Here is a 27,567-nt window from a genome sequence, read left to right as displayed (position 1 = left end):
GGCCTAGATAGATAGATATGTTCCATTATTTGCCTTGCGGAGCCAACCAGTCCTGTGCACGTAGGCCTATGCAAATTAGCCATGTGCGCTAATGTCTATTTGTTTTGAATGCGACGAATGAGTGCAGATCATGATTTGCAGATCCAGATCAGTGAAACATATTTTAACTACTACAGCACGCAGGGTTTTTTGTTCTCGGTTGTAATTAGCCTACATTTTAGGATTTTTTGTATATTGGGGGGAATCACTGTCCTACTTGTTGTCGAAGCACTTTATCGAACAAGCAAAACCGTCTCGGCAATATGGCCAAGGTGTATGGGAGAGTTCACTATTTGATATGGCTGTCTGTAGGGCCTACTAAACGCATACGGCTCCTTTAAATGCGTCTGCATAATCGAATTGTACGTCATGAGCGACTTGAGCGACCAAAGCGAACAGAAAAATTCGCAGCGAAACTTTGTGAGCGACAAAAGCGTCTTTGACGCTATGGTCGCTCCTGGTGTGGACGTACAGTAACGCTACCAGCGGCCAAAGTTGAGCGACCAGAGCGTCAAAAAGAAGTTGAAAACTTTTTAACTTTATGCAAATGACTATTATTCGCTTCAGCGACCAAACACTGACAGCCAATCGGAATGTAGACGCTCTTCGCTTGCGTGGATCCCAGGGAACATCGGCAGGCACTTTGGTTCCTACCTACCTTTATTCACTCACAGAACAAAATGTCGGCTGAAGTATTAATCGCGGCTGTAACTGGGCACCCGGTGTTGTACGAACCCACCCTTTTTCAGTTCAGAGATCGAAACGCCATAGTGGTTTGGATATCAAGTGATGATAAGCGGGAGTATTTATAGGCTACATCTAGAACGTTCGTATTTAAGCAGGAATCATTATAATTTGCTACACACATTAAAACACATTATTACACATTAAAACTAGACACGCGTTGATAGATAGATAGACAGAAAGGCCTAGATAGATAGATATGTTCCATTATTTGCCTTGCGGAGCCAACCAGTCCTGTGCACGTAGGCCTATGCAAATTAGCCATGTGCGCTAATGTCTATTTGTTTTGAATGCGACGAATGAGTGCAGATCATGATTTGCAGATCCAGATCAGTGAAACATATTTTAACTACTACAGCACGCAGGGTTTTTTGTTCTCGGTTGTAATTAGCCTACATTTTAGGATTTTTTGTATATTGGGGGGAATCACTGTCCTACTTGTTGTCGAAGCACTTTATCGAACAAGCAAAACCGTCTCGGCAATATGGCCAAGGTGTATGGGAGAGTTCACTATTTGATATGGATGTCTGTAGGGCCTACTAAACGCATACGGCTCCTTTAAATGCGTCTGCATAATTGAATTGTACGTCATGAGCGACTTGAGCGACCAAAGCGAACAGAAAAATTCGCAGCGAAACTTTGTGAGCGACCAAAGCGTCTTTGACGCTATGGTCGCTCCTGGTGTGGACGTACAGTCAGACAAAGAGAAAGAGAGAGAGAGAATGTCTGGGGAGGAGGAGCTGAAGGGCTTCAGTCAGTTTTCTTCTCCTTCTGGGTTCTTGGAGTCTGACGAGTGAAAAAGGACTGATAGGTTTTTTGTTAGAAAGGTGGGAAAACTGCAAACAAATGCAGCTGTACTCATTGGCAGTGCTCAGATAGCCATAGTGTTACTGTGATACTGATACTGATTATGGAGATACACAAACACACACTCTATAGTTAATGCAGTAATTAACAGTGCATTAATGGTCTAGTAATCCTTTACTAATGGTGTTCATGTTTACATATGTTGTGAATGTTAAATAAGGTAATGGTGTTCAGGTTTACATATGGTGTTCATGTTAAATAAGGTAATGGTGTTCAGGTTTACATATGGAGTTCATGTTAAATAAGGTAATGGTGTTCATGTTTACATATGGTGTTCATGTTAAATAAGGAAATGGTGTTCAGGTTTACATATGGTGTTCATGTTTACATGTAATAAGGTAATGGTGTTCATGTCAACAGAGGTTTTCATTTATACATTATAACAATAAGGCTAAATGTTAATGCTTTATACTGCATTAACTAATATTAATTAATGTTTACAGATCATTAGTTGGCTGTTAATAAACTGCTAGGTAATTGTTGATGAGCTGAATGCTAGTGTTCAATGAATGTAATGTGTTAAGACATTATTTAAATGTGTTGCCAAATTTTTTGCCCAAATACTTTTCATCATAATATTGTTTTTGTGTGATTGTGATGATTGTGTGTTGTTGTTTTAATCACTGCAGGCTACCTGATTCCAAGATTTATGCAAATGCACCGCAGCCCCTGAGTGGACATCGCCACGGAAACGATGACACATACGCCCTTCACACACGTTGTCGCCTGTACCCAGAACGCTGCTAAAATAAAAATGTTAGATCTCCACTGTGATAAGGACACTGTGATTGACAGCTCCAAGGAGGAGGGAGGAGGGAGGGCTGGAGAACCTGGACACAAGCCCCTGTTTCACACAAGCCACACAGGAATAGTAACAAACAGTAGTGCAGACTCTGCTTCCTCTGAATAAAGCGCTCTGTCTTACTGGTTTGGGGGGAGGGTGATGACCATGGCGATGGCGACTGGGGACATCACTCACCTTGCCGAACACAGGCAGGAGCCGCAGGGGAAGGTGATACTTGAGGTCAGACGAGGGCGGCGACACACCCAGCACCGCACGGGCCAGTGGCGGGAGACTGCCGTGGGACATGTTACCTTGAGAGAGAGTGAGTGGGTGAGTGGCTCAGTCAGTGGGTGAGTGAGTCAGTGAGTGAGTCAGTGTGTGAGTGAGTCAGTGGGTGAGTGAGTGAGTGAGTGAGTGAGTGAGTGAGTGGCTCAGTCAGTGGGTGAGTGAGTCAGTGAGTGAGTCAGTGTGTGAGTGAGTCAGTGGGTGAGTGAGTGAGTGAGTGAGTGAGTGAGTGAGTGAGTGAGTGAGTGAGTGGGTGAGTGGCTCAGTCAGTGGGTGAGTGAGTGAGTCAGTGAGTGAGTGAGTGAGAGAGAGAGAAAGAGTTAAGTGGAAATAGAATGTAGCATAATGGATTCAAAAATACATTCTATTCTGCATAATTTGAGCATTCAAAATAAAACCAAACAGTTTGTTAACACATTGCCAGGAAATAAGAAATGAATCATGTTCACAGCTGTTTTAGTCTATAAATAGTTATGTATTTGTTCAGAGTATACGCCTACTGGTTTGCATGGAAATGTCAACATTTAGCATGAGATGATGATGATGATACTAATACCGACTTATACTTTTAACAATGTATAGTTGTGGAGACAGTAAGCTAGTATAGGTACTTAGGAAAGTCCTGGATCATAAATTTGACTTTGATGCCAACACTGCCTCTATCTGCATAAAGGATAATCAGAGACTGTTTTTCTTAAGGAAGTTGAGGGGTTTTAACGTTGACAGATCAACTTTTACTTTTGCAGTCAATTTTTACTTTTGCAATGATTTGTTGTTTGTCAAGCTCAGCATGGTGAACGTTTTCACAACAAGTAAACTTAGTATTTGAGTTCCAGAAAACATGTTTTTGAAGCAGTTTGCCGGAAATAGCTTTTAGGAAAAAAGATCTTGCCTACCGCTATTCCCCTCTGCTTCAGTCCCTTCAGAATGCGCTGGTTCTGGTGTATGTAGCTTTAATGCAAATGAGCTGCTGGCCATTGACCAATGAGCTGTCAGACTGAACCACAGCATGGAGGAGAAGGGATTGTTGGCGTTTGCGGACTCCTGGAGCTCTATGTCTATATAATATAATATAATATATTATATATATATATATATATATATAATAATAATGATATTATGTATCATTATTATTATATATATATGTATTTATATAATATTATATCTAATATCAAGGCCAAAAGCTATGTGCGCCTCAGATGATATAATGAATCATAAAGACTGCGTCTGACGTCTCTGGCACTTTCACAACAAGTAAAGACTCGTAGTGGGGGAAATCTCGGCAATGGTTAAGAAGAATTGGGAGAAAGGAACTTTGGCCTTGACTCTCTGAAGTCCATGAACCGTGACATTGGTAAGAAAGGGATTGTACCCCAGGATCTGAGCTGGCGAACCCGCCGCCAAGCTCCCCGCGCTGGAGCTGCCGGACTGCCGCCGAAGCTTCAGCGGCAGTCCGGCAGCTTCGGCGGCAGTCCGGCACACAGACTTTTTTCAAAGTCTGTGTGCGTGTGGGAGCAACAGACTCAAAACAACACCCCAAATCCCAGGAAAAGTGTTGTTTTCATAATACGTCCCCTTTAAACTTTGCAAAAGACTATTAGCAACAACTTCAATGATCTTGACCATGTTTATGAAGTTGAGCCACTCAGAGGGTAGAGGCCATCCCTGCTGACCCTCAACACACTCTACATGCAGAGGTTGGACCCCTGCCATCAGGGAGGAGACACTTTCAAAAGGACTTCAAATCAGATAGATACCTGAGATAATGTGTGCCTTTAGCTGTTGGGTTTTTAAACAAGCTGTAGGCCGAGCTGTTATTTCACACACAATGTCAGGATGACATCTACTGTATGTTATATATATTTATGTTTTTATGTTTTTTATTTATTTGATGTTTTGTATTGGCTGTGTTGACTACTTGGCTGTTTGTAAACCAAATTGCCCCTTGGGGACAATAAAGACTACTAGCCTACTACTATGAGGGAGTCAAATTATCAGAATAGATAACATATTCAAAATAATACCGTTTAACAACTCAACTCAAGTGCCATCAAGCTCCTTAACCGAATTTGGAGAACTTTGGGCTCACGTAAACTGGTTGTTGTCTCCCACTATGATCCCAATGAATGAGCATTAGCGCTCCAGATACTATGATGAGACATGAGCGTCCCAAGAAGACTTATCACGACACACACACACACACACACACACACACACACACACACACACACACACACACATTCAACACGTGCATAATCAACGTTCGTGCATGGGCAATCTGTATATGTATAAGTGGAATATGAATAAGTGGTTGGTAATTAGTGCTGATTGTGCTGCGTGGCGTTTTTTGAACTGTGGTAACAAAACAAAACATCCGCGCATTTCTTACCGTTTGATCCCAGTCTGATTGGGAGGAGCAGAGCGGGTTTGTAATCACAATAATCAACATTGTAATACAAATAACAAAATAGCACCACTCCACCATTAGGGCTATCCAAATAAAAGTCCTTAAATCAGCTATATGGAGCAGTCCACATCGACTACATACCGGGTCCGTCCTCACTATTTATTTTTGATGAAAGACACGTTCAGGATGTCCTTAATATTACTTTATATTACATTCCCCCCTCATAGGCCACGCTACAATCACCAGGCAGCCTACTGTTCCCAGTAAGAATTTGAAATGTTACTACCTGACTATCAGCGAAATAAAATGCTTACATTCAATAGCTACCTAAAATGAATAGGCCTATATGAGCGCATCACTGCTCGGTACTGACAGACTGCCATACAGACCATCAGTCATCATCAGTCTCTGGAGTCCCACAGTTCGGGACTGACTGCACGTTGGGAGTTCAACAGCAACAAGTGTTACACACAGGGAGCAGAACTCGGATTAATCACAATATGTTGGCATTTTGTCTTTAATAAACAAGAAAGAGCAGCATTGAATGTACATACCAAAGAACATCGTTGCTCCTTTTTGTTCAGTGAGCAATACTCGAGTGTGTGATAATAGAAATCTCTCCCATCGCTCAGCAGGGTTGCGTCTCCTCCTTCTCTTTCGCGCTGCTGCACCACTATGCTGCTGCTTGTTGGGATCTGAATCCTTTAGCACCACCCCTCTCCCTCCCCACCACCCCCTCCCCACCTCATCATCAACTCAGCCCTCCAACCCCCCCCCCCCCACCTCTCTTCCTCCCTCCACCTTATCATCAACTCAGCCCTCCTCTCGCAGCGATCCTGCACAACACTGACAACAGTTGATATCGGAGACGTGTGTGTGTGTGTGTGTGTGTGTGTGTGTGTGTGTGTGTGTGTGTGTGTGTGTGTGTGTGTGCGTGTGTGTGTGTGTGTGTGTTTGTGTGTGTGTGTGTGTGTGTTTACACGTTTTACACATACGTTTACATGAAAATTTGTTGGAAGGTTTGAAGCTCCATACAGGCAACTGTTGATTATCAGTGCCATGCTTATTGCTTAGCTATATCTCAAGGTTATTTTGCGTATTAAGAGTGCATATGTGTGTATTCAGGATAAAACATTTAAAGACTAGCAACACAATGGAGACGCTGACAGAGAAAATAGGATAGGCTACAGATCCAAACCAAATATATGGGCCACAACCTACCATATCCAGGTCTTGTTTTTGGCCAATCCACTAACAAGCCATTGATCCGTTAAGAAAGCCATTGAGGCTGTCAAATGGTTACCTCTGCTTTTATTTTGAAGAAAAGGTCAACAAATACATCCTGAGCGACATTCACCTGTCATTCATTCACACCATTTGCCGATCCCGAGATGAACCTCGGTTACTTAGCTGACTGTGAATTGGCCCCTAAAAAGTTGTTATCTGGCCCAAGTCATCGTGAGAGGAGCAGGCGGGGAGGGCTTTGACGTACACAAGGGGGAGAGGACCGCCCCACGGTCTTTCTCTAATGTTACTCACACTGACTTAGAGGTTGTTAAGAATACTACAGTTAGTCAAACACTGCCTGCTTTATTACTCTATTACTGCACCCACAATTTCAATGTTTTTTTATTCTGTATTTTTTTTGCTGCATTAAAACTCGCTAACTAAACTAATTATGAGTAAGAATTAAGAACAGGCTAATAGCCTAACGTTACTGTGCACGTATTGCAGCAGCACTTATGAATCTGATATAGAAATGAAAGATAGCATGCAGGGTTATGCGATAAACATAGAGAGGAATCGCTGAGCTCTGCCCAAAAATTCCATGACACATTAAACTAAACAAGAATCACCAATATCATCCAAAATTATTGTCAACAGACCAAAAATAGTTGGAAAGCATGCAGAAAATAAAGATAGTTAATGTGACAATCACATTATTAAAAAAATCGAGTTGGAGCAATGATTTACTGAGGAACAATTATTTGGGAGCTTTATTTTCCAACTGCTCAATTGTTTGAATTCATGTTATGATCTTATAAGCACATGTGGTTTATTATGTCCGTTTTAAATCAGTTTAATTAATAAGGTGACAAGTTGATTTAAATCACAGAGTATGATGCTGCCAAACAACTTCTTTACACTGTAATGTAATAAGAACTGGGATGGGGGAAACAGAGGTGTAAAAGTTCTAGGCCTGAAGCAAAGAGTTTTGTGATTGGCCAGTGCATGTAGGGAAAAGCCACACCGTGTAGGAATATAACCTGGAGCCCGATGCCAGATCAAGAGTTCTTGCAAACCAACTCAAGTTTTGTTGTTACATCTGAGTAAGTGATAATAAAGTCTTTATCTTTTAAACCCTGTCCTTCTTGACCTCTAGTATTTTGTAAAAGTATTCAAGTGTTGTTTTTTTATCCACATATATATATAATATATATATATAATATATATATATATGAACCTCCATCGGAAAATTATATATATTTTAGATCGATGAAAGACAACGGCTGTTTGCATCATGTTTCAATATTTACTCATGCACAAACACTACAGTTGCCATGGCAACCGTGGTATTTAATGTTATGTTAAGTGGACTGGAGCTGAGGCTCTGAGTTTGTTGATGGCAACCTGTTAAATTGTGGGTCAGAAACTGTTGTCCTGACCCCAGATGGATCCAATAGAAGAGCCAAACACAACAAGTTGTGTTATGATATTAGAGGATTTTAAGGAATTAATTGCCCAAGCTGTATGGGAAGATAACACACACACATACAGAGTGTACTAACAGCCCTCCCACATGCACACACACGTTCACCTTTAAACACAAATACTCATTCACAAACAGAAACGTTTTTACACTGCAGAATATGCCCTTCTTATGCTGCCTTTTTCCAGCATGGTCCGAGGTAATAAAACGGCTTGATCTTGCACCCCAATTTACCCTCTCGGACCCTACACATATTGGCGGTTTCATTGTGATGTAAATGCGATTACACGGCTCTGCGGTTCCAGGGTAGAGGTGTTGCTGCGTAGTCTCTACAACAGAGACAACGCAGCAATATGAACATGAGTAGTTCTAATTAGAGAGATGTTGAGATCCACAAGCTGCTGACCATTATGGGAGAGAAGGTTATGCAGTCGCATTTAACGAAGATATTGAAAGATGGCGCTCTACGAGAAAGACGAGGGTCTTTCCTTATGTCGGGATAAAAAACATGTGGTCAGCAAAATAAAGAATATGTTGGTGTTTTCGACCTTGTAAATAGTTAATCGGGTTTGTAGCCTACACTCAGATGTATACGCATTCTTGCACGTGGGTGGCTTGAATAATAAAAAATAAAAACACTTAGAGTATGTCAATTATTCTAAACAGGTCAACTCTCCGGGCGTAGCCCTGCCTACTCCAATGAGCAAAGAAAGCCGGCTCCGTGACGAAGGGGGATTTTACCCCCCCTCGGTTTTACACAGGCAAGACAGTGAAATTGCAGGTCATGCCAAGTCGTGACCGTACCGGCTTGGCAGTGTAAAAATGCCTATAGAGTCACATAGACAAATACATCAAATCACACACGCTCACAGAGATACAAACACAGACACACATACAAATATATTCAAACACAGACAAAAACACACAAACAGACTCCTAAATATAGACAAACTACAGTACATGCTCAAGTACAAACACACAAAAACACATGTACACCGATAAAGTCAAAGACTCCCGTTTGAGGATGACCCCTGAAGTACAAGAATGGCTGAACTTCACACTCCCAACATCTCCTCACTATCCAAACATCTCCCATCTCACCAACTACTCACCATCTACTATCTCACCAACTACTCCTCATCTACCATCTCCCATCTCACCGTCTCCTCATCATCTCCCATCAGTGATGGACTGTGAAAAGCTGTATCTGCAAGTTGCGCCCATGGGCCGCTGGTGGGTGCAAATGCCAGGGCCGTTTTTGATCCGAGTCCGTCACTGTCTACCATCTCACCATCTCCTCAACATCTCGTCTCCTCACCATCTAACTCACCATTTACATTTAGGGCATTTAGCAGATGCTTTTATCCATCATTTATCCATCATTTACCATCTCACCATCAACTCATCTACCATCTCACCATCTCAACATTTCACCATCTCCTCACCCTCTACCATCTAACCATCTCCTCACCCTCTACCATCTCACTATCTCCTCACCCTCTACCATTTCACCATCTCCTCACCCTCTACCATCTCACTATCTCCTCACCCTCTAACCATCTCACTATCTCCTCACCATCTCACCATCTCCTCACCCTCTACCATCTCACTATCTCCTCACCCTCTAACCATCTCACTATCTCCTCACCATCTCACCATCTCCTCACCCTCTACCATCTCACCATCTCCTCACCCTCTACAATCTCACTATCTCCTCACCCTCTACAATCTCACTATCTCCTCACCCTCTACCATCTCACCAACTACTCACCATCTAACCATCTCCTCATCATCTACCATCTCACCATCCACCATCTTCTCAGTCGAAGCCGCCTCTGAGCTCTCTGCCAGGCATTTTGGAACTCAGGAACAATAGCACACCACACAACCCCAAAGCACATTTTGCTGGTTGCCATAACAACATAACCACCAGTAGTAGGCATCCTATTTTTTTTGTGCACTGACAATTGGCATTTTCAATGCCCCCCATCTAATCACAGAGGAGAAAGAGTGGCTTGCCCGGTAACACAGATGTGTTCATATTCATGTAGGCAGCAATACCCCCATAGTCACAAATACAATCTCACAAAAAACACAACTTCATATAGGTTTCAACCTCACCTGCCAACAAATGACCAACCCAGTCCCAATGAAGTTGGTGTGTATCTGTTGAACTGTGCACCTACGTGTGTGTGTGTGTGTGTGTGTGTGTGTGTGTGTGTGTGTGTGTGTGTGTGTGTGTGTGTGTGTGTGTGTGTGTGTGTGTGTGTGTGTGTGTGTTAGTGTGTGTGTGTGTGTGTGTGTGCGTGTGTGTGTGTGTGCATCATCAGTGTAGAGAGACTCTAGTAAGACTCTTCAGTACATGCCACAGAGTTCTGAGAAGCCATAAAAAACACTACACCTGACAAAAGCATGGAGAGTATACTGTGTCGTTGTTGCTTAGCTACATTACACCGCCTTTATTGATGTGTGTGTATGTGTGTGTGTGTGTGTGTGTGTGTGTGTGTGTGTGTGTGTGTGTGTGTGTGTGTGTGTGTGTGTGTGTGTGTGTGTGTGTGAGTAGTCAAATTCAATGGAGAGTTATGTGCTGGTGCGCACCAGTCAAGGTGTTGCCTGTTCTCCTCTTGTTCCCAATGTGGTTGGTGACACATGGCACATGGCTAAATACAACATAAGCTCACCTGCACAGAGAGAGATAGAGAAAGAGAGCGAAAGAGATACTGTATAGAGAGAGCGGGAGATGGAGAAGAGAGAGAGCGAAAGAGAGATTGGATAAGCGGGAACTCTGTGTTTGTGGGTGAACCAGAATGTGAAAAGTGAGGACGAGCTCAAAATATGTATAGAAGATATATATAGGCACGTTCAAATATCACAGAAACCAATTCAACATTTACTGATTAATTCATTGTCCTACTAATTGCTGGTATTCATCGTACCTAGGCCACATAGAACCCAAACACACACACACACACACACACACACATACATACAGACAGACACACGCAAATACTCACTCACGCATACACACACACCTAGATGGACACAGAGATACACACACCTACTGCACATGTGTGAGCCAGAGACTGTATCTGTCAGAAAGATGTCGGAAAGGAGTGACACCTGAGATTTAACATTCTCAGACGAGCTGCACAGCGCCATCCATTTAAAAATATCGTCTGCAGATCTTCTTTTTGCCCTTGCTGCCGCGATAACACAATGAGGCCCGCGAATGAGCCATTGCTTTGCAGTCTCTCATTAATCTTCAAAGGAAGGAGATTTTGGGGACGCCTGAACATATTGACTCGTGTCACAGCACGGCGTGAAGATTTTCAAAAGAGCATGAAAGCCATAACTAATAAAGATGAGTGCCTGCCTGAAAACATATGTTATTGTGGTACATTTATCCTATATATGAAAACTAAAGACGTAAATGTTAAGGCTAACATAGCTTACACCTTATTGGCTACCAACACCTTGCTCTAGTATTTGCTGTTCTCAAAATGTGTCGCCTATGACATTTATTCATTTAGTTGGGTGGGGATCGCTCCCTTTGTTTAAAAAACAGTTTTATCAGGACTTTTTATAGTGTATGTATTAATTAGTGTGAGTGTTTTTCTGCAGCTGGACCTTAGAGCTGTTTTTTGATGTACCCCCGACCCCCCTCTTCTCTGTGTACTGGGCTCTAGAGGTTAATGAAGAAGGTTAAGGGGATTAAAGGTTGTTTAAGGTGTTGGTATGTGTGTGATTCTTTCCCAGACTACACTGACACCTACAGGCCACGGTCAACACAGTTTAAGATGGTGTTGAAAAAGGGTTGCAAGGCCCACGCTATATCAATCCCACCTCAAATGAATCCAATACTCCAGTGTAGATTTCTGTCGGTATTAGAGATGCACAGAGACCAAAGAAAAAAGGCAAGCTTTTTTTATAAGATTACATTTATCCTACTGGATTCAAAACATAATTGTGAATAAAATAACTGAGGCAAAATATTGCAGTGTCATCTTTTAGCATTTACAACCATTCTTTGCAATGGTAAGCACCAGCTTACCACCACCGTTCTACATTTAGGTCATCCATCCATATATTAAATACAATTTCTGCACTTTAGAGCAACCACATCTTAATCTTTGGGTCCAAATAGTACCGACTATCAGTTTATTTGTGGCAAGCAGTCGGTTGACCTTGACAGCTGAACACGATGATGATAGTGATGATGATAGTGATGATGATGATGATGATGATGATGATGATGAGGATGATGAGGATGATGATGATGACATGTCTGTCACCAGAGACCCTGGTGGTCTTTTCAAAGGTTCTTACAGCAGGTTCTCCCCTCATCCTTGGGCTCGATGGGGTTGGACAGGGTCACTGCGGAGATGGAGCCTCGCGTCACCTCTTTGCTGGCCACCTTCTTATGGATAGCTAAAGGAAAACACAGGAATCAGTAGAGGATCCTACACGCGCACACACACACACACACACACACACACACACACACACACACACACACACACACACACACACACACACACACACACACACACACACACACACACACACACACATTCACACCTTTGACCTTGTAAAATAGGGCTTATAGCTTTTTGCAGGTACAGAGCATACCTTTGAGGACCTCACTGAAAGCAGCCTCGACATTGGTGGAGTCCAAGGCTGACGTCTCCATGAACATGAGCTCTCTCTTGTCTGGTAAAAGAAGATCAGATTCAATATCGCAGTTCACTTATCATGCAAAGCAAAGGATATCTTAGAATCACAGCTCACTGGACGCATGTACAGTCGTTTTTCACTCCTGTGTTGAACATATATTTGCTATACTAGACTTCCTAAACAATAACATTTGATAACATGCACACATACATCGGAATAAAACAACGACATAACAGCTCTTCAGAAATTTGGAGAACACTACTAAAATGCATGTCTATACAAACGGCCTGATAACTATTCAATGACAAATCAATGAGAGAGATTGATCAGGAGGTCGGACCTGCAAAGTCTTGGGCCTCCTCGGTGGGCACGGTGCGCACGCTATCCAGGTCGCTCTTGTTGCCCACGAGCATGACCACGATGTGGGGGTCCGCATGGTCGTACAGCTCCTTCAGCCAGCGCTCTGCGCTCTCATAGGTCAGATGCTTACTGATGTCATAGACCAGCAGTGCTCCGACGGCACCCCGGTAATATCTGGCGTAACAGAACAGAGGAAACCAGGGTTACGCTTCACGTTGCGATGTGCTGTGAGGGTGTCACTACACAAGCAAGTCCATTGTGATCAACAATGTACTTAATATTTAAAAACATCATTGAACAGCATTCCAAGAGTAACAAACTAACCTCTGTGTGGTCACATGCTATACCACAACATTATTCCATATTAATCGCATGCTGTCACAGGTTGTTACCTTATTGCTGTGTAATTACAATGTAATAAGGATACGCTTCTGTCAAGTGTTACCAAAACCATGTCAGCAGCCTGATAATTATAACCTATGTTAACAACATGTGTTTTTGTCTGTATATGGTGTGTGTGTGTGTGTGTGTGTGTGTGTGTGTGTGTGTGTGTGTGTGTGTGTGTGTGTGTGTGTGTTTGTGTGTGTGTGTGTGAGTTTGTGTGCGTGCATCTGAATGTGTATGTATGTGTGTGCGTGCTTGCGTTTGTATATATGTACTAAAGAAAATATTATTAATTACTTTCTGCCCAAATTAACCTGCTAAATTAACTTACATAATTTATATTACTTTACAATAATTAGGTCAAAGGTCTAAGTTGCAAACATGATTATTATACGTAAGAATTGTGGAATTTTTGGATTAAAAGAGTAATTTGAAATTAAAACAAGGTTTTAATACAGTGAACCTTACGATAAATAGAGCAAGTACATTATTCTTTTCCCAAAAGTGTATACATGAGGTACCTCAGGAGTTTGGTCAATTTAAATAGCTTTAACCACTTCCAAACTTGGGAAACTAATGTCTGGGAACTGGAAACAACAAATATAGTCAATTAAGGCCCCGTCCACACAAAGCCGATTTCATGGCGAAACCGCAAAGGTCTTGTACGGTTCGGCCTTCCGTCCACACGAAGCCGGCGAATCCGCTGACCGATACCGCAAACTTTTGAAACCACCCTCGGAGGTGGTTTCAAATCTACCCGGTTTCGTTTTGGATTCGTGTGGACGCCTGAAACCGACTGAAACCGTAAACCATGACGTCATCGCCCCACCCCTCGACCCTCTAGCCAATGACTGTTAAGCCGGCGGAGCCTCAGCCTTTATGCGCATGCTCGCCTCTTCTTACTATTTATTTTTGTAGCAGAAGCGGCGCCCCTTATGGGCCTGGAATGTGTACTACAGTGTTTCTACAGATCTACCCGGTTTCGCTTGACTCCGTCTTTACGGAGATACTCCGAAACCGGATAGATCGAAACCGTAACGGTTTCGGCTTCGTGTGGACGGGGCCTAAATGTACGTGAACTGCTCCTAGATTAAAATGAGTCTCTTCAGACTGATGCAATCTGAAAGTGAAAGGACACATTTAAATAAGGTCCTACGAATATGTAGAGCAATTGGTAATCTGTAAAAAAATCTATTTGAACAAGATATTCTAAAATAACCCCTCGAGAGTTCTCCTGATATCAGGGGCCCTCACCCTGGGGCCCCTTCTAGACAAAACCACGCAAGGAAAAGACTGGTTGGAAAGGTTAAAATCGGCCAAAGCATTTATGACTGCAATTCGGTTATCCTGCCAGCAGGTGCCAACTAAAAATGGTAGTGCTACCCTTCAGTGCCAGTTTCATGTCTGAAACATGTTGAACGGTCCAGTTGATGTACATCTGCAGTTGCATTAATATAAAATGATGAAACAGTCATTACGCGCAATTAAAAATAACTCTATTCTTGTTAATACCAAAGGTAGGTCTTTGTGAAACATTAAAGGGGCCCTATTTTATCGCAAGGGTGGGCTCAATTAGCCATCACAAGCCATTTGAATCTGCCTTTTCCTTAGTGACAACATAAGTGGGCGTTGTCATGAAAAAATACCAATGTTGTTACCTTTTAGTCAAATAGGCTTTGTTTTCTATTCCGTGTATTGTCTTGCCACCCTGCTTTTCCTCAGTGTCGTCTAAATGTTTACCTTTGTGCTTGGGTCAGCCACCTCACCATTGCAGAGATGTCGTCTAGAATGTTAACCTTTGTGCTTGGGTTAGCCGCCCCACCTTCCTCAGTGGCATTTAAATGTTAACCCTTTTGCTTGGATAACCACCCTACCTTCCTCAGCGTTATGGATGGGCAAAATGATTCTTTTCCGGGAACTAGTTCTTTCAGTTCAGTTCACTATAACGATTTGTTTATTTGATTTGTTCGTCACGTCATTTGGTGTCTGCCCCCACGTTTACCCAGGTGCCATTGCAACACCACTGTTACCTCTCATTGGCTGAATCTTTGAGAACGTTGTAGACTCAATCAATATAAGTCGCGGGGAGACGAAGCTCTGTTCGTTTGTATATTTTATTTACGTGACCATATTTTTGGTTTATGCTAAAAAAAAAGAATCAAAGAACCAGTTCTTCTTGTTTTGGGGAACCAAAACAAGAATCCCGAACGTCGTTCACGTTCGGGATTCGTTTGTTGTAACGAATCGGTCACGACCGACTCATCCCTACTCAGCGTCAATCAAAATGTTAACCTTCCTACTTGGGTAAACCTTTCACAGGGGAGAAGGCATCCCCTTATGCACTCTTCTGCTTGATGAGAACACAGGCAACTCTGTGTCTTGGGTAAACATTACCTGATTTGATTATTGACATCTACAAAGTGGGGAGGATGGGAAACTGTATAAATAGCTCTGCCACACTGTATTCTTGACTCACTCTGCTAGAGAGGAGTCTAATGTATGCAAATAGGTTATGTGTTTACAACTATTGTGTGCTTTTTGCATTTAGAAATCTCATCTGTTCTAGACGCAATATCTCTTGAAGGAAATTGCCATGACAGCGTCCTTCTACATGGAGGTGCTGAAGGAGCTGGTACAGACAGGGGTGATTAAAACCTCATCAGGGGTTGGCCAGAGGTGAGTCATGAGGTCTGGATCGTTGGATCAAGGATATCTTCATTGATGATAAATATTAAATTAAAATAAACGCTCATATTTTTAAGTATATGTAATTTAAATCTACAGAGATGACTCATAGAGTTGACAGTTGCAGTAACACAGAGCGCAGTCACTGTCACTCAAAGTAACCACCTAGGCCTTAATTTGAGTCAGGAAAAACCCTGTTTATATCTGTATGTGATTTTTGTGTGTGTGTGTGTGTGTGTGTGTGTGTGTGTGTGTGTGTGTGTGTGTGTGTGTGTGTGTGTGTGTGTGTGCGCCCGTGCGAGTGCGTGTGTGTGTATGTGATATGTGCGTGTACGCGTGTGCGTGTGTGTGTGCGTGTGTGTGTATGTGATACGTGCGTGTACGCGTGTGCGTGTGTGTATGTGATATGTGCGTGTGTGCATGCGTGTCCGTGTGTACCCACGCGGAGGTGATGGCCCGGTAGCGCTCCAGGCCGGCCGTGTCCCAGATCTGGGCCTTGATGGTGTTGGTGTCCAGCTGAACCGTCCGTGTGCTGAACTCCACCCCGATGGTGGTGCGGCTGTCGTGGTTGAACTCGTTCTTGGTGAAGCGAGACAGCATGTTGCTCTTGCCCACACCAGACTCACCTATCAGAACCACTGGGGGACAAGAGGAGATTCTGACACTCAAGACCGACCTGTCAGGGCATGCCATAGCAAGAAGCAGTCATCCAGCCAGCCAAATCCTCTTAAGTTGTCTATTAACCTGAGAGGGTTTGGCTGTCCTGCCCGGTGTTTGACTTGATGACATCACACAGCCGCAGTATTGCTTCACACGACCACTCCATTGAACTTCTGATGGAATGTAAGGATCGAACCGAGTTCTACCGAGTCATGTACTATGACGTACTGAAGCCAGAAAAAATGAATCTTTCACAACAATAACACTTCCCCATATCGACTTGCAACACATCTAGAACTTAAATACCGCATAATCTGGTCAGAAGCCAAATAGTAAATACATCGTTACTTCCTCCTTTCCAATCCCCTCCCTGTATGCAACCCATGGCATTTTTTCAGAAATCTCAACAGATCCTCTCGGCTACGGCAACGACAATGGAATGTCTTAAGGTCAAAAGCTGGCTCTGTTCTCTTTCAAAAATAACTTGAAACAACGTCAAAAATAGAAGAGGAAATGATCCACTTAGAACGAAAGATGTCACTCACCTTTGAAGACAAAGTTGTAGGAATCATCGGAACCCATGCTGTGTTCAGTGTCTGCAAGGATTCACCTTACGGTCAATAAGCCCGGAGCCGGGAAACACCATCAGATCCCCAGTGTAGAAGGGAGAAGGGACAATGTGAGGAGAGAGCAACAGCAGAACAAAGCCCATACACCGCCAACATACAGTACACAAAGCTCTTTTTCCACTCTCGCCTAGAGAACCGAGTGCAGTGGATTCATGAAAACGTAGTAAGGAAGTGAAGGAGGAAAGAAACAGGTTCAGCCTGACCCTCCCTCCTTCCTCCCACCTCCTTCCTTCATTTGCAGATAGGGGCAGTGCCGGAGTGAACAGCGACCAGCCACGGCCGAGCCACGGACAAGAGTTCCTGTTGCATGACAACCAACTGATCAGGTGACAACATAGGGAAGGGAGGGAGGACGGGTGGAGAGCAGGTGCAACAGGTAGAACCACTCACACACAAACAGACAGGCTCCACCCCAACCCTGTTATCCAGCTCTACCGCTCTCCGTTTGTGCCACTGAATGACACCCAACACTGGGCGAGGAGAACAAAGAGAACTCATTTGAATGTCACCAGGGAGCCCGGAGGCTAGCAGGGAGTGGCTCAATCCCAATCCCTCTCACAGGCGCGTGCCAACTGTCGTAGCGTCAATGAGGATCTTTCTGCATTATAACAGAGCGCAATGCTTTATGTTGTCATTGTAAAAAGAAACACTAATGATCACGTCTACCACCAAGAAGGGTGGGAGTCCTACTGGGATATTCAGAGGAGTTTCCAATTTGTCACTTGGTGTGAAAACAGCTTGAAAAACCAGAAGCCTTCAGACAATACAGCACGAGGCAAGGGTGTAGCAATCATTATGGAGGTGTGGGTTTAAATCAATGTAAGCCAACTATATATATATATTTTTTTATCTACCACTTTATAGAACACAATATGAATATGTGATCTACATTCTGACAGTACACATGCATGCTCATGTTCATTTAAAAAATGTGATTTTGGCAACATTTTCACAAAACTAAATTGTGGGGGCACACACAAGTGGCGATCCACTATGCAATACACAATACACAATAAAGTGGTTTAATTTAGTTTTTGTATTGTTTTTCAAGTTAGCGCTGATTTTCTTTTACATGTTTGGTCGTAATAGCAGCAACACCATTAGGTCTTTATTCTGAGGCTACAAAAATATGAATAAAAAAAAAGATTGAGGCATTTTCATATAATTAGAGCGTGAAATGTGTGAGAGGTAATATTCTAATAAAATTGTGAAAAACTTTTTCTCTCTGAAATATCAACAGTATTTGAAAAATACTGAACATTTTCAAAAGGTGCGAGAGTTTCTTACAATGTGAGCCTTGGAACCAGTCATTTAAATCAAGAAGGATCAATCCAAAGACCAACACAGCCTGTCAACTTCTCTGGGTGAGTGACATGAAAACTTCAGTAGATGAGGCTCAGGATAAAGATTATAATCCACCATACAGGGTGATTCAATTTGTAATTCACATTTTGTATACAATATGACAAAGAACAAGACACTTATTTAAAATGATTGTATATATACTTGAAATTTAAAAAGTTACATCTACACTCCATTTATTTCACCCCACCTCCAAGCAACACACCCCTAAGATGAAGGAGTTCAAGTCTCATAAGAACCTGCAACAAAATTTGTTAAAACGTGAAATAGACGATCAAAAGATTGTGTTGCAAATATGCATCGTATGCGTTCTAGGCCTGGTGCCAGAAGGTAAAATGTTGCAATACACTGATTTCAAACCCTGCCCAGGATCATTGAGTGTTAATGGTTCAGAGCTTTATTGCAATATTCCAGGAATGAACAGCAATTTTCACGATGATTGAGCCAAATAGGAGCAAACAATGAATCACAATTCTCTAGACCCTTGAGCTCAGCCACGGCTGCGGCCATTTAAATGGATCAACTCATCCATGACATGTAGACAGACTTGAACCACTAACAACAATTACAGTTAAAGCCATTAGACGGGGAACCAACTTCTAGAAATATATTATAGTATGCCAAAAAAAAAAAGACATATCACTGTCCATTAAATTACACTGCGCCAAAAAGTTTTTTTTTTAGCAAGATTTTTTTTATTATTCTTTTTTAGTACAGTACTGTTAAAAGTTAGTTCCAACATGTTGAATTGGGAGATGTATTTGTATCAGCTGAGGTCAACAGACAAAGCAAAGCTATAGAAGCAGTTGCCAAGGTTACCACAACTACAATGCTGAGATTTCCAAAAGCAAAAAAAAAAAAACTAGAAGTTCAATTTACATGACTATATTTCCACCATAACAAAATAATAGACTTTCCATTATGTCTTTAATCATTTTGATTTCAGATTTATTTATTTTGTTTTAGGTTTGAGACTTGCAATAATTATCTATTGGTACTATCTCCACCTCAAATCGTCTTAAATTGGTATGGATAAAATAGAAGAAAAAATGATCTTCCTGGTGTTCCTCTTCAACTGGTTCTCAATGATTATGGTGAAAAATAAATGACTTCTTTCTGCGTGAAAGCCATTCTAGATATTTGGCCGAAAATTCGGGTTTCCGACCAATCCTGGATAATTGGTCGTGCTAAATTGATGTCAGTTAAGAATGCCTTTGAGGGAAGGGAGGGGTAGGGAACGACGAAGGCACAGAGGTAGTGCTTTAAAGGTGGAGAACAGCCATTACCCGTGGCTAGAGGGTGGGCAAGCCGTTCTGGAATGACCAATCATAAAATTGAAGTGTGGGAGGTGCACGTCATTAAGAAGCGCTTTATAATTTATTGTGATTTCATATATAACCCGATGGCCTGTTCGTTCAGAAGTCTAAAATAAAGGTGAGTGAGAGTAGAGGGAATAGAGGGGCGGTGTTAAAGAGTTTAATGAACAAAACAAAAAAAGGACAATCTCTTGCTTGTTCTTTCGAGACCGTCTAAAAAAACGGGAGCTCCACAATATTAAAAAGCGATAACTCAGATTATGTATATATGTAAATGTGTAGAGCTGAGGACAAAGCCACATTATGTCACTCTGGATTCAAGCTCTATTCTAGGCATGTTTGTCTGCAAACAAGTCTCCCCCTGACTACAACCACCCACGAAAAAAAAAAAATTAAATTAAATAACTGGTTGTGATTCTCATTGCTGATGCAACATAACACCCCCCTCAGGTAAGGAAATGGTCAAGTCCGCCACTGCAGCAGTGCACTGGAACAGATCCCTGTGGATGGCACCAACAGGATTGGGGAAGGGGGGGAAAAGAAAAAAAAGAGAAGGAGGAAAAAGAAGGGTGGGGAAAGAATCGGAGACGCAACATGTCCGTGTTTCTTCTGCAAAGGTTGAAACCTCTTCACTGGTATTTCTCTTGGTTCTGCCAGACTTCTGTCAGGGTCTTCACGAAGATGTATGGATGACAGCGAGTGAGTGTGTGGCTTGTTGGTTGGTTGGTTGTGTGGGTGGGACGTGTGCATGTGTGTGAGTATGCACGCTTGTCTGCATGTGTGTCTTTACGAGGGCTGTGAGCCCAGCAGTCTCTCGATGGCCGCGTTGATGTCGCCCCCGGTGGCGATGAGGGCCTGCAGATTGGCCTCTCGGTTGATGAAGCCCATGGCGCTCAGCTGGTCCAGCTGGGACTGGAACCGGACTTCTGGTGTCTGGGTCTGCGGGGGGGGTGGGGGAGGGAATCTTATTAGACATCTGGACAATTGGGGTATTTCATTTTGTAGCGCAGTCCATATATTAATATAATAATTGTTGTTGCGTTGTAAAGCACAAGCATCTGTATGTTTTGCGTGCTCTTTGGCGTTATTTCACCTCCATCCCGACACACCTGTGTGCTTTGGGTTGACGGACCCTACCATATATACTGTCTACATAAGCTTGAATTAGCTGCTAATAGCCTACCAAAATCACACCTGGTAAAATAGGGGTGCATACATCTTTTTTATATGTGAAATATACTTACCAAATCAAATATCATCTACAGGCTCAAGAAAGTCATGGCATGGCACCAGTAATGATGTAAGAGACAGTAATTATAACAAGTGGACAAATGCTTTATGAGGAGATGTATCTCATGTAAGATCAAACATGAGACCAAGATTAATAACACATATCTCAACCTTTATTTAGAAAAATTCTGGGGTCTCATGTATAATACAGTGGGATCAATACTAAAAGTGTACTTGAATCACAGTCCACGTGGAAATTGCACACATGTATCAGTGTCAACACACCCTCTAAACACCCAAATTCAACAATGAAGGTCAATGCAAAGCACTAAATGAACGTTGATATAAATGAGCCTGCAGATAAATGGTACGTTAGGAGGAATCCTGGCCACAAATGAGATGAAGCATACTTTTTTTTGCAATTGGGTAATGTGGATCTCAGAGAGCAGAAGATTTGTGTTTGCTTAGGCTATATCTTTTCAAATTGAAAAAGTGCTTTGGGAATATTATGGCTTACTACAAGCACTTGTACAAATGTATTTAATATAGTTTATTCTTTAATGCAGTTCTCCTGTGATGTTATGGTTAAATTTAGCCTTTGGATCTGACGTGCCTGTTATTTCAACTTGTTTCCTTAACCTGGCCACCGTAATGGACAACTGGAGAATGCATTCATTTTCATTTTAATGTTTTTGATTTTTTTTAAACCAAAAATAGATTGACCATGTATTGTCCACTTGGAATTTTCAGAGACGGATACAGCCCAAGATGTGACAAACAAATAGTCCACTTTAGTGTTCCAGCATTAAAATGCAGTCCGTTGAATAACACTCATTGTTTGGTGTGAAGCCACAGGGCAGTTTCCTTCAACGTGGTGCAGCAGGTGCTGCTAGGATTGGTCGGATCCAGATAAGATAGACGTGATATACGTCAATGAGGACACATGTCCAAAGTGCAGCAAAAGACCAAGTGCCCCTTTCTCTTTGGCCTGAACTGAATAACTAGGTCGCCATTTGACATTGAGGGTATTTAGCAGAGGCTTTTTTCCAAAGCGGTTCATACCAACAGTGACCACAGCGGAGTCTACCATGCAAGGGACACCTCGACACGAGGCTGGGAGGAGCCGGGGATCGAACTAGCAACCTGCCCACCACTTCCATTTTTGCTCCTTGTAATTTCCAGTTTATTTTTGGTCATTGTTTTTGTTTCTAATTACTGGTCAGGAGTGAATATCAGTTCATATAACACAAAGACATACTTTTAGGGGTAAAAAATATATGCATTCTATTAGGTATATGCATGTGTGTGAGCAGATGAATATTTTTCAATCAACCATTATTTTTCACAGTACTCTAAAATCTCAAAATCTGTGTTTGCATGCGCTTGGAACGTACCGTTGCAGTTCCTCCTCCTCCTCCTCCCAGTCCTCCACCGAGTCCTCCTCCCAGTCCACCACCGAGTCCTCCTCCCAGTCCTCCACCGAGTCCTCCTCCCAGTCCTCCCAGGCCCCCTCCGAGTCCTCCAGCTAATCCTCCCAGTCCTCCTCCTCCCATTCCACCCGCACCTCCGGCAAACATCTGGAGCATCTGCTGCATCAGCTGCTGCTGGGCGGGGTTTGTTCCCGCGCTGGGGGAGGGGGCGGGGCTCTCTGGCACCACACCCCCAGCGGCGGGGGGCATCCCGGGGATTCCACCCGGGACCAGACTTCATTGGAGAAAAATACAATTAAAAGCTGCAAAATAATTAACCTGAGCAGGTCCATAGAGTGTGTGTACGACTGTTTGGGCTCATCGAGAAGGTGTGCCAGTGTGTTTGTGTGCGTGTGTACGTGCGTGTGTACCTAGGCATAAGTCCCGGTGCTTCCGACTGCAGTGTCTGCAGGCCCTGCTGGATCTGCATGAGAGCCTGCATGGCCCGGGGGTTGGTCATTACCGAGAGCGCCTCCGGGTTCTGCATCTGTCATCACACACAATGGTTCCATCAACAGCCAATCACAACCCGATCCTCCGTTTGCGCAGCTACAAAGACCCTTTGCAACACATCCTTAAAAGCCATAACAAGCAGTTATCCATCCATGTACTTGATGCATTGCATCAATCAGTGTGGATGTTGCTGCAGCTGTGGATTTTACCTGCTGCAGGAAGACGGGCATATGGGACCTGAACTGTTCCTGCAGTTGCGGATTTCCGGCAAATAAGGGGTTGTTCATCAACACCTGCAAAATAAGTGGCGTAAGAATACATTGATTCTTCATGTGGTATTGACATTAATGTCACCTTAAAAATCTGTAGTAGAATATACCCAACACATCTTCACGTCTTTGGCCATAATAACAATAACTATACACCTTTAGTACCAGTGTCTTACAATCCCATGAGCACATAGATATAGCATGAGTGCTCATATTTATATTCCCGCCATAGAGTGGTTATTCTGTGCCGAGCACCAATGTCTAAAAAGAGAAGAGTCAGAACCATTCTCTCCTGATTATTGTTCCTTCAAATCAGATTTGATTTGCTGTAATTTAAGGTGGGCTTATAGAAAAGCTCTGCGCGTGTGCGTGCCAATGGGCTGCCACACAGCAAGCTTAGCCTGCCGGTTCAATCCCTCATTAATATTCAATACAACCTGTGAATAAAGTCCAACATAATCAGAGTCTAATGGGATACACGATCAGAATATCAATGAGCGGCCCGTTTTCTAGATGCACTCTCTAAAAATGCGTTGTGTGTTCGAACCTGGGACGCCAACTCAGGGTTCTGAGAAAGCGATTGCATCATGCTGCGCATGTAGGGGGCAGACAGCATGTTCTGCATCAGCTGCGGGTTCTCCGAGATCTGCTGCATCAAGCTCTGCATACCGGGGCTGTTGAACATGCCTAGAAGAAAGACCAAGACATTTAATGAGGTGTGACGTTTTGGGGGGCGGGGGGTGTTAGATATCTTGCTCAAGGTTGCCAACAGGTAGTCTGCGGACAGAGGGGTCAATGATCAAAAACACCCCTGACCACTAGAATTCCTGTAAAAACAGACTCAAAGAGAAGTGTGGGAATGTACGCGTCTCTTCTCTTTACCGTTCCCCAGACTGCCTGCGTTGATGCCCAGGGGGTTTGTGACGCTGGGGGTGGTCCCAGGGATGGTGCCTGGGGCGCCTGCAGGGCCCCCCCCACTCTCGGCAGGGTTGGTGGCGCTAGGAGGCCCCCAGGGGTTGGGGAGGGGCTCCCGGTTCTCTGTCCGTGACGGCTGGATGCCAGAGTCATTGGTCCCCCCCAGGGCTGAGAAGGGGTTGCTACCAAACTGTGGACAGGGATCGTTTTTACTGCATTTGGTCACATAGAATACAATTTAGTCTAAATGTGACTAAAGTGAGGCTTAGCGTGATCATAGGAAACTACAAAAATAAAATGGCCTCGAAAGATAGGTTTCTAATTAAAATTGTGACCATCCATTTCTAATTGATGCTGAACAGATGAAGGTCTGGTCCACCCACCTGTTCTCTGGCAGCGCTGAACATGGGCTCCTGGATGTCGGTGTACATGCGGCGGAGGGCATTGTACCCCCCGGGGATGCTCTCCAGGTTGCTAAGCGCCCTGTCCTGGTTACGCATCATCTCCTGCATCATGGCTGGGTTCCTCGCTAGCTCCATCGTCTGAGGAATACAGAGCGCGAGTTCAGCACCGATCCTATACTCCCTGAGATAAACCCGAGAGGACGTTTGGAGTCGGACGGCCTCACTTGTCTCATGAGCTCTGGGTTGTTGAGCATGTGGGAGATCTCCGGGTTGCGCTCCATCAACTGCTGCATCTGAGGGTTGGCCACGATCATCTGCCGCATCATGTCCGGGTTGGACATCATGTTCTGCACCAGCGGGTTCTCCATGATCTGGGACAGCATCTCTGGGTTGGACATCAGCTGCCGCTGCATCTGCTGCTGCAGCTCCATGAAGTTCCCAGAGCCCATGCCAAGGCCGGCCAGGTTGGACAGGTCGCCGAAGCCAGCTGGGAAGAAAGAGGGGGGAAAAGATAATCATGAAAGGCATGAATTTATGTGTTACTATTGGAGTATTTTTAACTGAGAAGCAGTGGCTTCGCTCAGTTCCTTCTAATGTCAAGTTGAGCAAGAAACCTTAAATGCCCAAACACCTCCTGACAAGCTGGCTTTTGCCTGCATGAAAGTGCTTTACAAAAGAAAAGGACTGTAGTAATTAAGAAGACACTTTTAATCGTTGAGGAGCAGGTAAGTGAATTACCTACAGGTAAGCTGCCGACAATGGGGAACCCAGTACTTTTTGGCTGAGAACAAACACCCAAGACACTAGACTACCCCCCCGCACCCCACCAAGGGTTTATAATGGTATCCTGTACGTATGGGAGTGGGTCTGTAGGATAAGATAATGCAGGAGGGACTCACATAGTAGGTTAGGGGTCTGTGTGGGAGGCGGGGCCGTGCCAGCGGAGCCTGCTGCTGCTGTGGTGGTGGCAGTTGAGGTTGCGGAGGTGGGGTTGGCCATCGGACTGGGGGTTGAAGCATTGCCCACTTGGCTGGAAGTAGAGCTTGTGGACGAAGAGCCAGCGCCGTCTCCAGCTCTAGAGACGGAAGGATCAGAACTGAGAATCTGGCATACAGTCTGCAAACAAGCGATGGTGTGAGTTTGCAGAGATAAGGGGGGAGATAGGGGATGAACAGATAAGGGATTGCGCAGCATTTAGTAAAAACACAGAAGACCAGTGCAAACGGGGAGTCCTAGATCAGGGAAAAACATTTAGCGACGGGCGTTGGGGCGGGAAGGGTTGTCCCTGCTGCATTTCCTTACTTCTGTGCCGTCTTAATTACTAAGTGTACTGTCAGGCCGTCCTTGATGCCGTGCTGGTTGAGGCTGTCGCCATCCTTCAAGATCTTTCCGGCAAATATCAGAACCAACTGATCCTGTTTGGCCTTGAACCGCCGCGAGATCTCCTCCTTAAACTGAGAACAGAGAAGTGCGAAAGGGGAAATAAATAAAGGGACAGCACCGAAGAGACACCGAGTGGGGGGGAAAGATGTGAGCAAAATTAAGAATCGTTGTAAAAAATAAGGAGGGCTGGAGCAAACCAATGTGGCGAAACTCTAACATACTCTCGTTCACAATATAATGTGAAACCAAGCCATTGATCAGCAATGTTCAATTTGGAAGATTTGTGCTTGGATTGATTCTTACATAATAATTGCACAAAGCTTGACACATAGATAAAGAAATCATGACAAATGGATAAACCTTTTCTGAAGATATTCTACCACTCTTAAGATAAATTAGTTGTGGCCTTGGTTTCCAATAACCACATTCTCTCACGATAGTTTCCTACCATATACATCACTGATAAGACTGAAGGTTTCCAAGACATGCCATCTAGCGAATATGGTGGGGAAACGTAAAGACTACACATAATGACTGAAATAAAACAATGTATTCATCTTTATTCTAATCAAAAGCAATACAATCGAGGAGATACTCTCTATTCTATCCTGATGTGCAGGACTCAATGAAACATGTGGAAGAATGATCTAGAGTCCATACCTTCTGAGAGCTCATTTCACCCCACTGCTTGATCAAACAGGTTGAGTAACATAGTAACATAGTCTATGGTTATTTTAGGTTATATAGATGTTACATTACGTTTAACAAGAGGACAGCCCATCAGCTGACAATTGTTTGGCTAGCTAACATTAGCCCACAGTGGAAGCTCATCCGGCTAGCTGTCGTTAGCTAGCTAGCCGGCAGTCCACCTCACTCACATCTCCACTATTTATCCAGACCGCCTCTCTGAGAAAAACACTTTACAGTTCATATCTTATACTGTCTAATGTATTGAGCCGACAATCGATTCAATAGGCACATCATATCAGTAGGCTAGTAATGCGACAAATGCTAGGTTAGCTCGTTAGCTCCTAGCTAGTGTGTGCTAGGCTAAAGTGGGCAGGGTTAGCATGACAGCGTAGCCCCGCGCTGAGCGCCTCGGTCGGCTAACCCTAACCCCGATACACACCTGGGTGACGGAGGCGTCTTCACTGATGGCGATCTCCTCCTTATCTTTGGGGGTTTTGACTGTGACCTTGATAATAGTTCCCTCCGGTGCGACAGTTTCATTATTGTTGTTATTTCCAGGATCCGCGGCGCCGTTGTCAGCCATCTTTACTCCTCCGATGGAACAGCTTGGGTTCGTCAGCTTCCGGGTCAGGAGAGGTCACGTTTCTTTCCAGAACGAACCATTGGGACGCATGCGCTTCACATCTTTGGTAAAAAATAAATAAATAAGTATTGATATACATGATATTATATATAGATTTTTATAAATAATATTATTTTCAATTTCATAATGATGTATGGTCATCTTTGAGAGTTCCCCATCAGACAGACAAATACATAACTAGTGGGTATTTATGGTTCTATTATTA

The 27,567-nt window shown here is 43.5% G+C and overlaps 3 protein-coding genes across 3 annotated transcripts in view; all 3 read right to left on the bottom strand.

Annotated features, from left to right (window-relative positions):
* The window catches only part of LOC115536270 (zinc finger protein 385D), a 46,748-nt gene extending 43,942 nt beyond the window's left edge, over nt 1-2,806 (bottom strand). Inside the window, exon 1 of the mRNA XM_030348052.1 lies at nt 2,630-2,806. Within this exon, the coding sequence (XP_030203912.1) occupies nt 2,630-2,740 (111 nt within the window). The 5' untranslated portion in view covers nt 2,741-2,806. The remainder of the gene's footprint in view (nt 1-2,629) is intronic.
* An 8,939-nt stretch (nt 2,807-11,745) lies between these two features.
* Nucleotides 11,746-17,512, bottom strand: LOC115535613 (ras-related protein Rab-25). Its single transcript, XM_030346968.1, has 5 exons — nt 17,145-17,512; nt 16,382-16,577; nt 12,851-13,044; nt 12,466-12,546; nt 11,746-12,264 (listed from the first exon to the last, which is right to left on the bottom strand). The coding sequence occupies exons 1-5, from the start codon at nt 17,179-17,181 to the stop codon at nt 12,149-12,151; spliced, it is 624 nt and encodes a 207-aa protein (XP_030202828.1). The 5' UTR covers nt 17,182-17,512; the 3' UTR covers nt 11,746-12,148.
* Nucleotides 17,513-18,964: 1,452 nt separating this feature from the next.
* Nucleotides 18,965-27,375, bottom strand: ubqln4 (ubiquilin 4). Its single transcript, XM_030346967.1, has 11 exons — nt 27,159-27,375; nt 25,949-26,100; nt 25,546-25,721; nt 24,871-25,133; nt 24,626-24,784; nt 24,210-24,432; nt 23,875-24,014; nt 23,268-23,351; nt 22,977-23,092; nt 22,531-22,840; nt 18,965-20,845 (listed from the first exon to the last, which is right to left on the bottom strand). Exons 1-11 carry the CDS (start codon nt 27,300-27,302, stop codon nt 20,693-20,695), a joined length of 1,920 nt encoding a protein of 639 aa, XP_030202827.1. The 5' UTR covers nt 27,303-27,375; the 3' UTR covers nt 18,965-20,692.
* Between the last annotated feature and the right edge of the window lie 192 nt (nt 27,376-27,567).

Source organism: Gadus morhua, chromosome 22 (assembly GCF_902167405.1).
Source record: "Gadus morhua chromosome 22, gadMor3.0, whole genome shotgun sequence".
Taxonomy (NCBI): domain Eukaryota; kingdom Metazoa; phylum Chordata; class Actinopteri; order Gadiformes; family Gadidae; genus Gadus; species Gadus morhua.
The sequence above is the reverse complement of the archived record's forward strand: the minus strand, read 5'-3'. Positions and strand labels throughout refer to the sequence as shown.

Bases quoted from the DNA above. Each gene is read 5' to 3' on its own strand.
- LOC115535613 (XM_030346968.1), bottom strand. From the start codon at position 17,181: ATGGGTTCCGATGATTCCTACAACTTTGTCTTCAAAG. The intron at 16,578-17,144 runs GTGAGTGACATC...CTTGTCCCCCAG, and splicing joins CTACAACTTTGTCTTCAAAG to TGGTTCTGATAGGTGAGTCT. The intron at 12,547-12,850 runs GTCCGACCTCCT...TTCTTTTACCAG, and splicing joins GGAGGCCCAAGACTTTGCAG to ACAAGAGAGAGCTCATGTTC.
- ubqln4 (XM_030346967.1), bottom strand. From the start codon at position 27,302: ATGGCTGACAACGGCGCCGCGGATCCTGGAAATAACAACAATAATGAA. The intron at 25,722-25,948 runs GTAAGGAAATGC...TTCCGTCTCTAG, and splicing joins GTAATTAAGACGGCACAGAA to AGCTGGAGACGGCGCTGGCT. The intron at 22,841-22,976 runs GTACACACGCAC...TCTCCAATGAAG, and splicing joins GCACCGGGACTTATGCCTAG to TCTGGTCCCGGGTGGAATCC.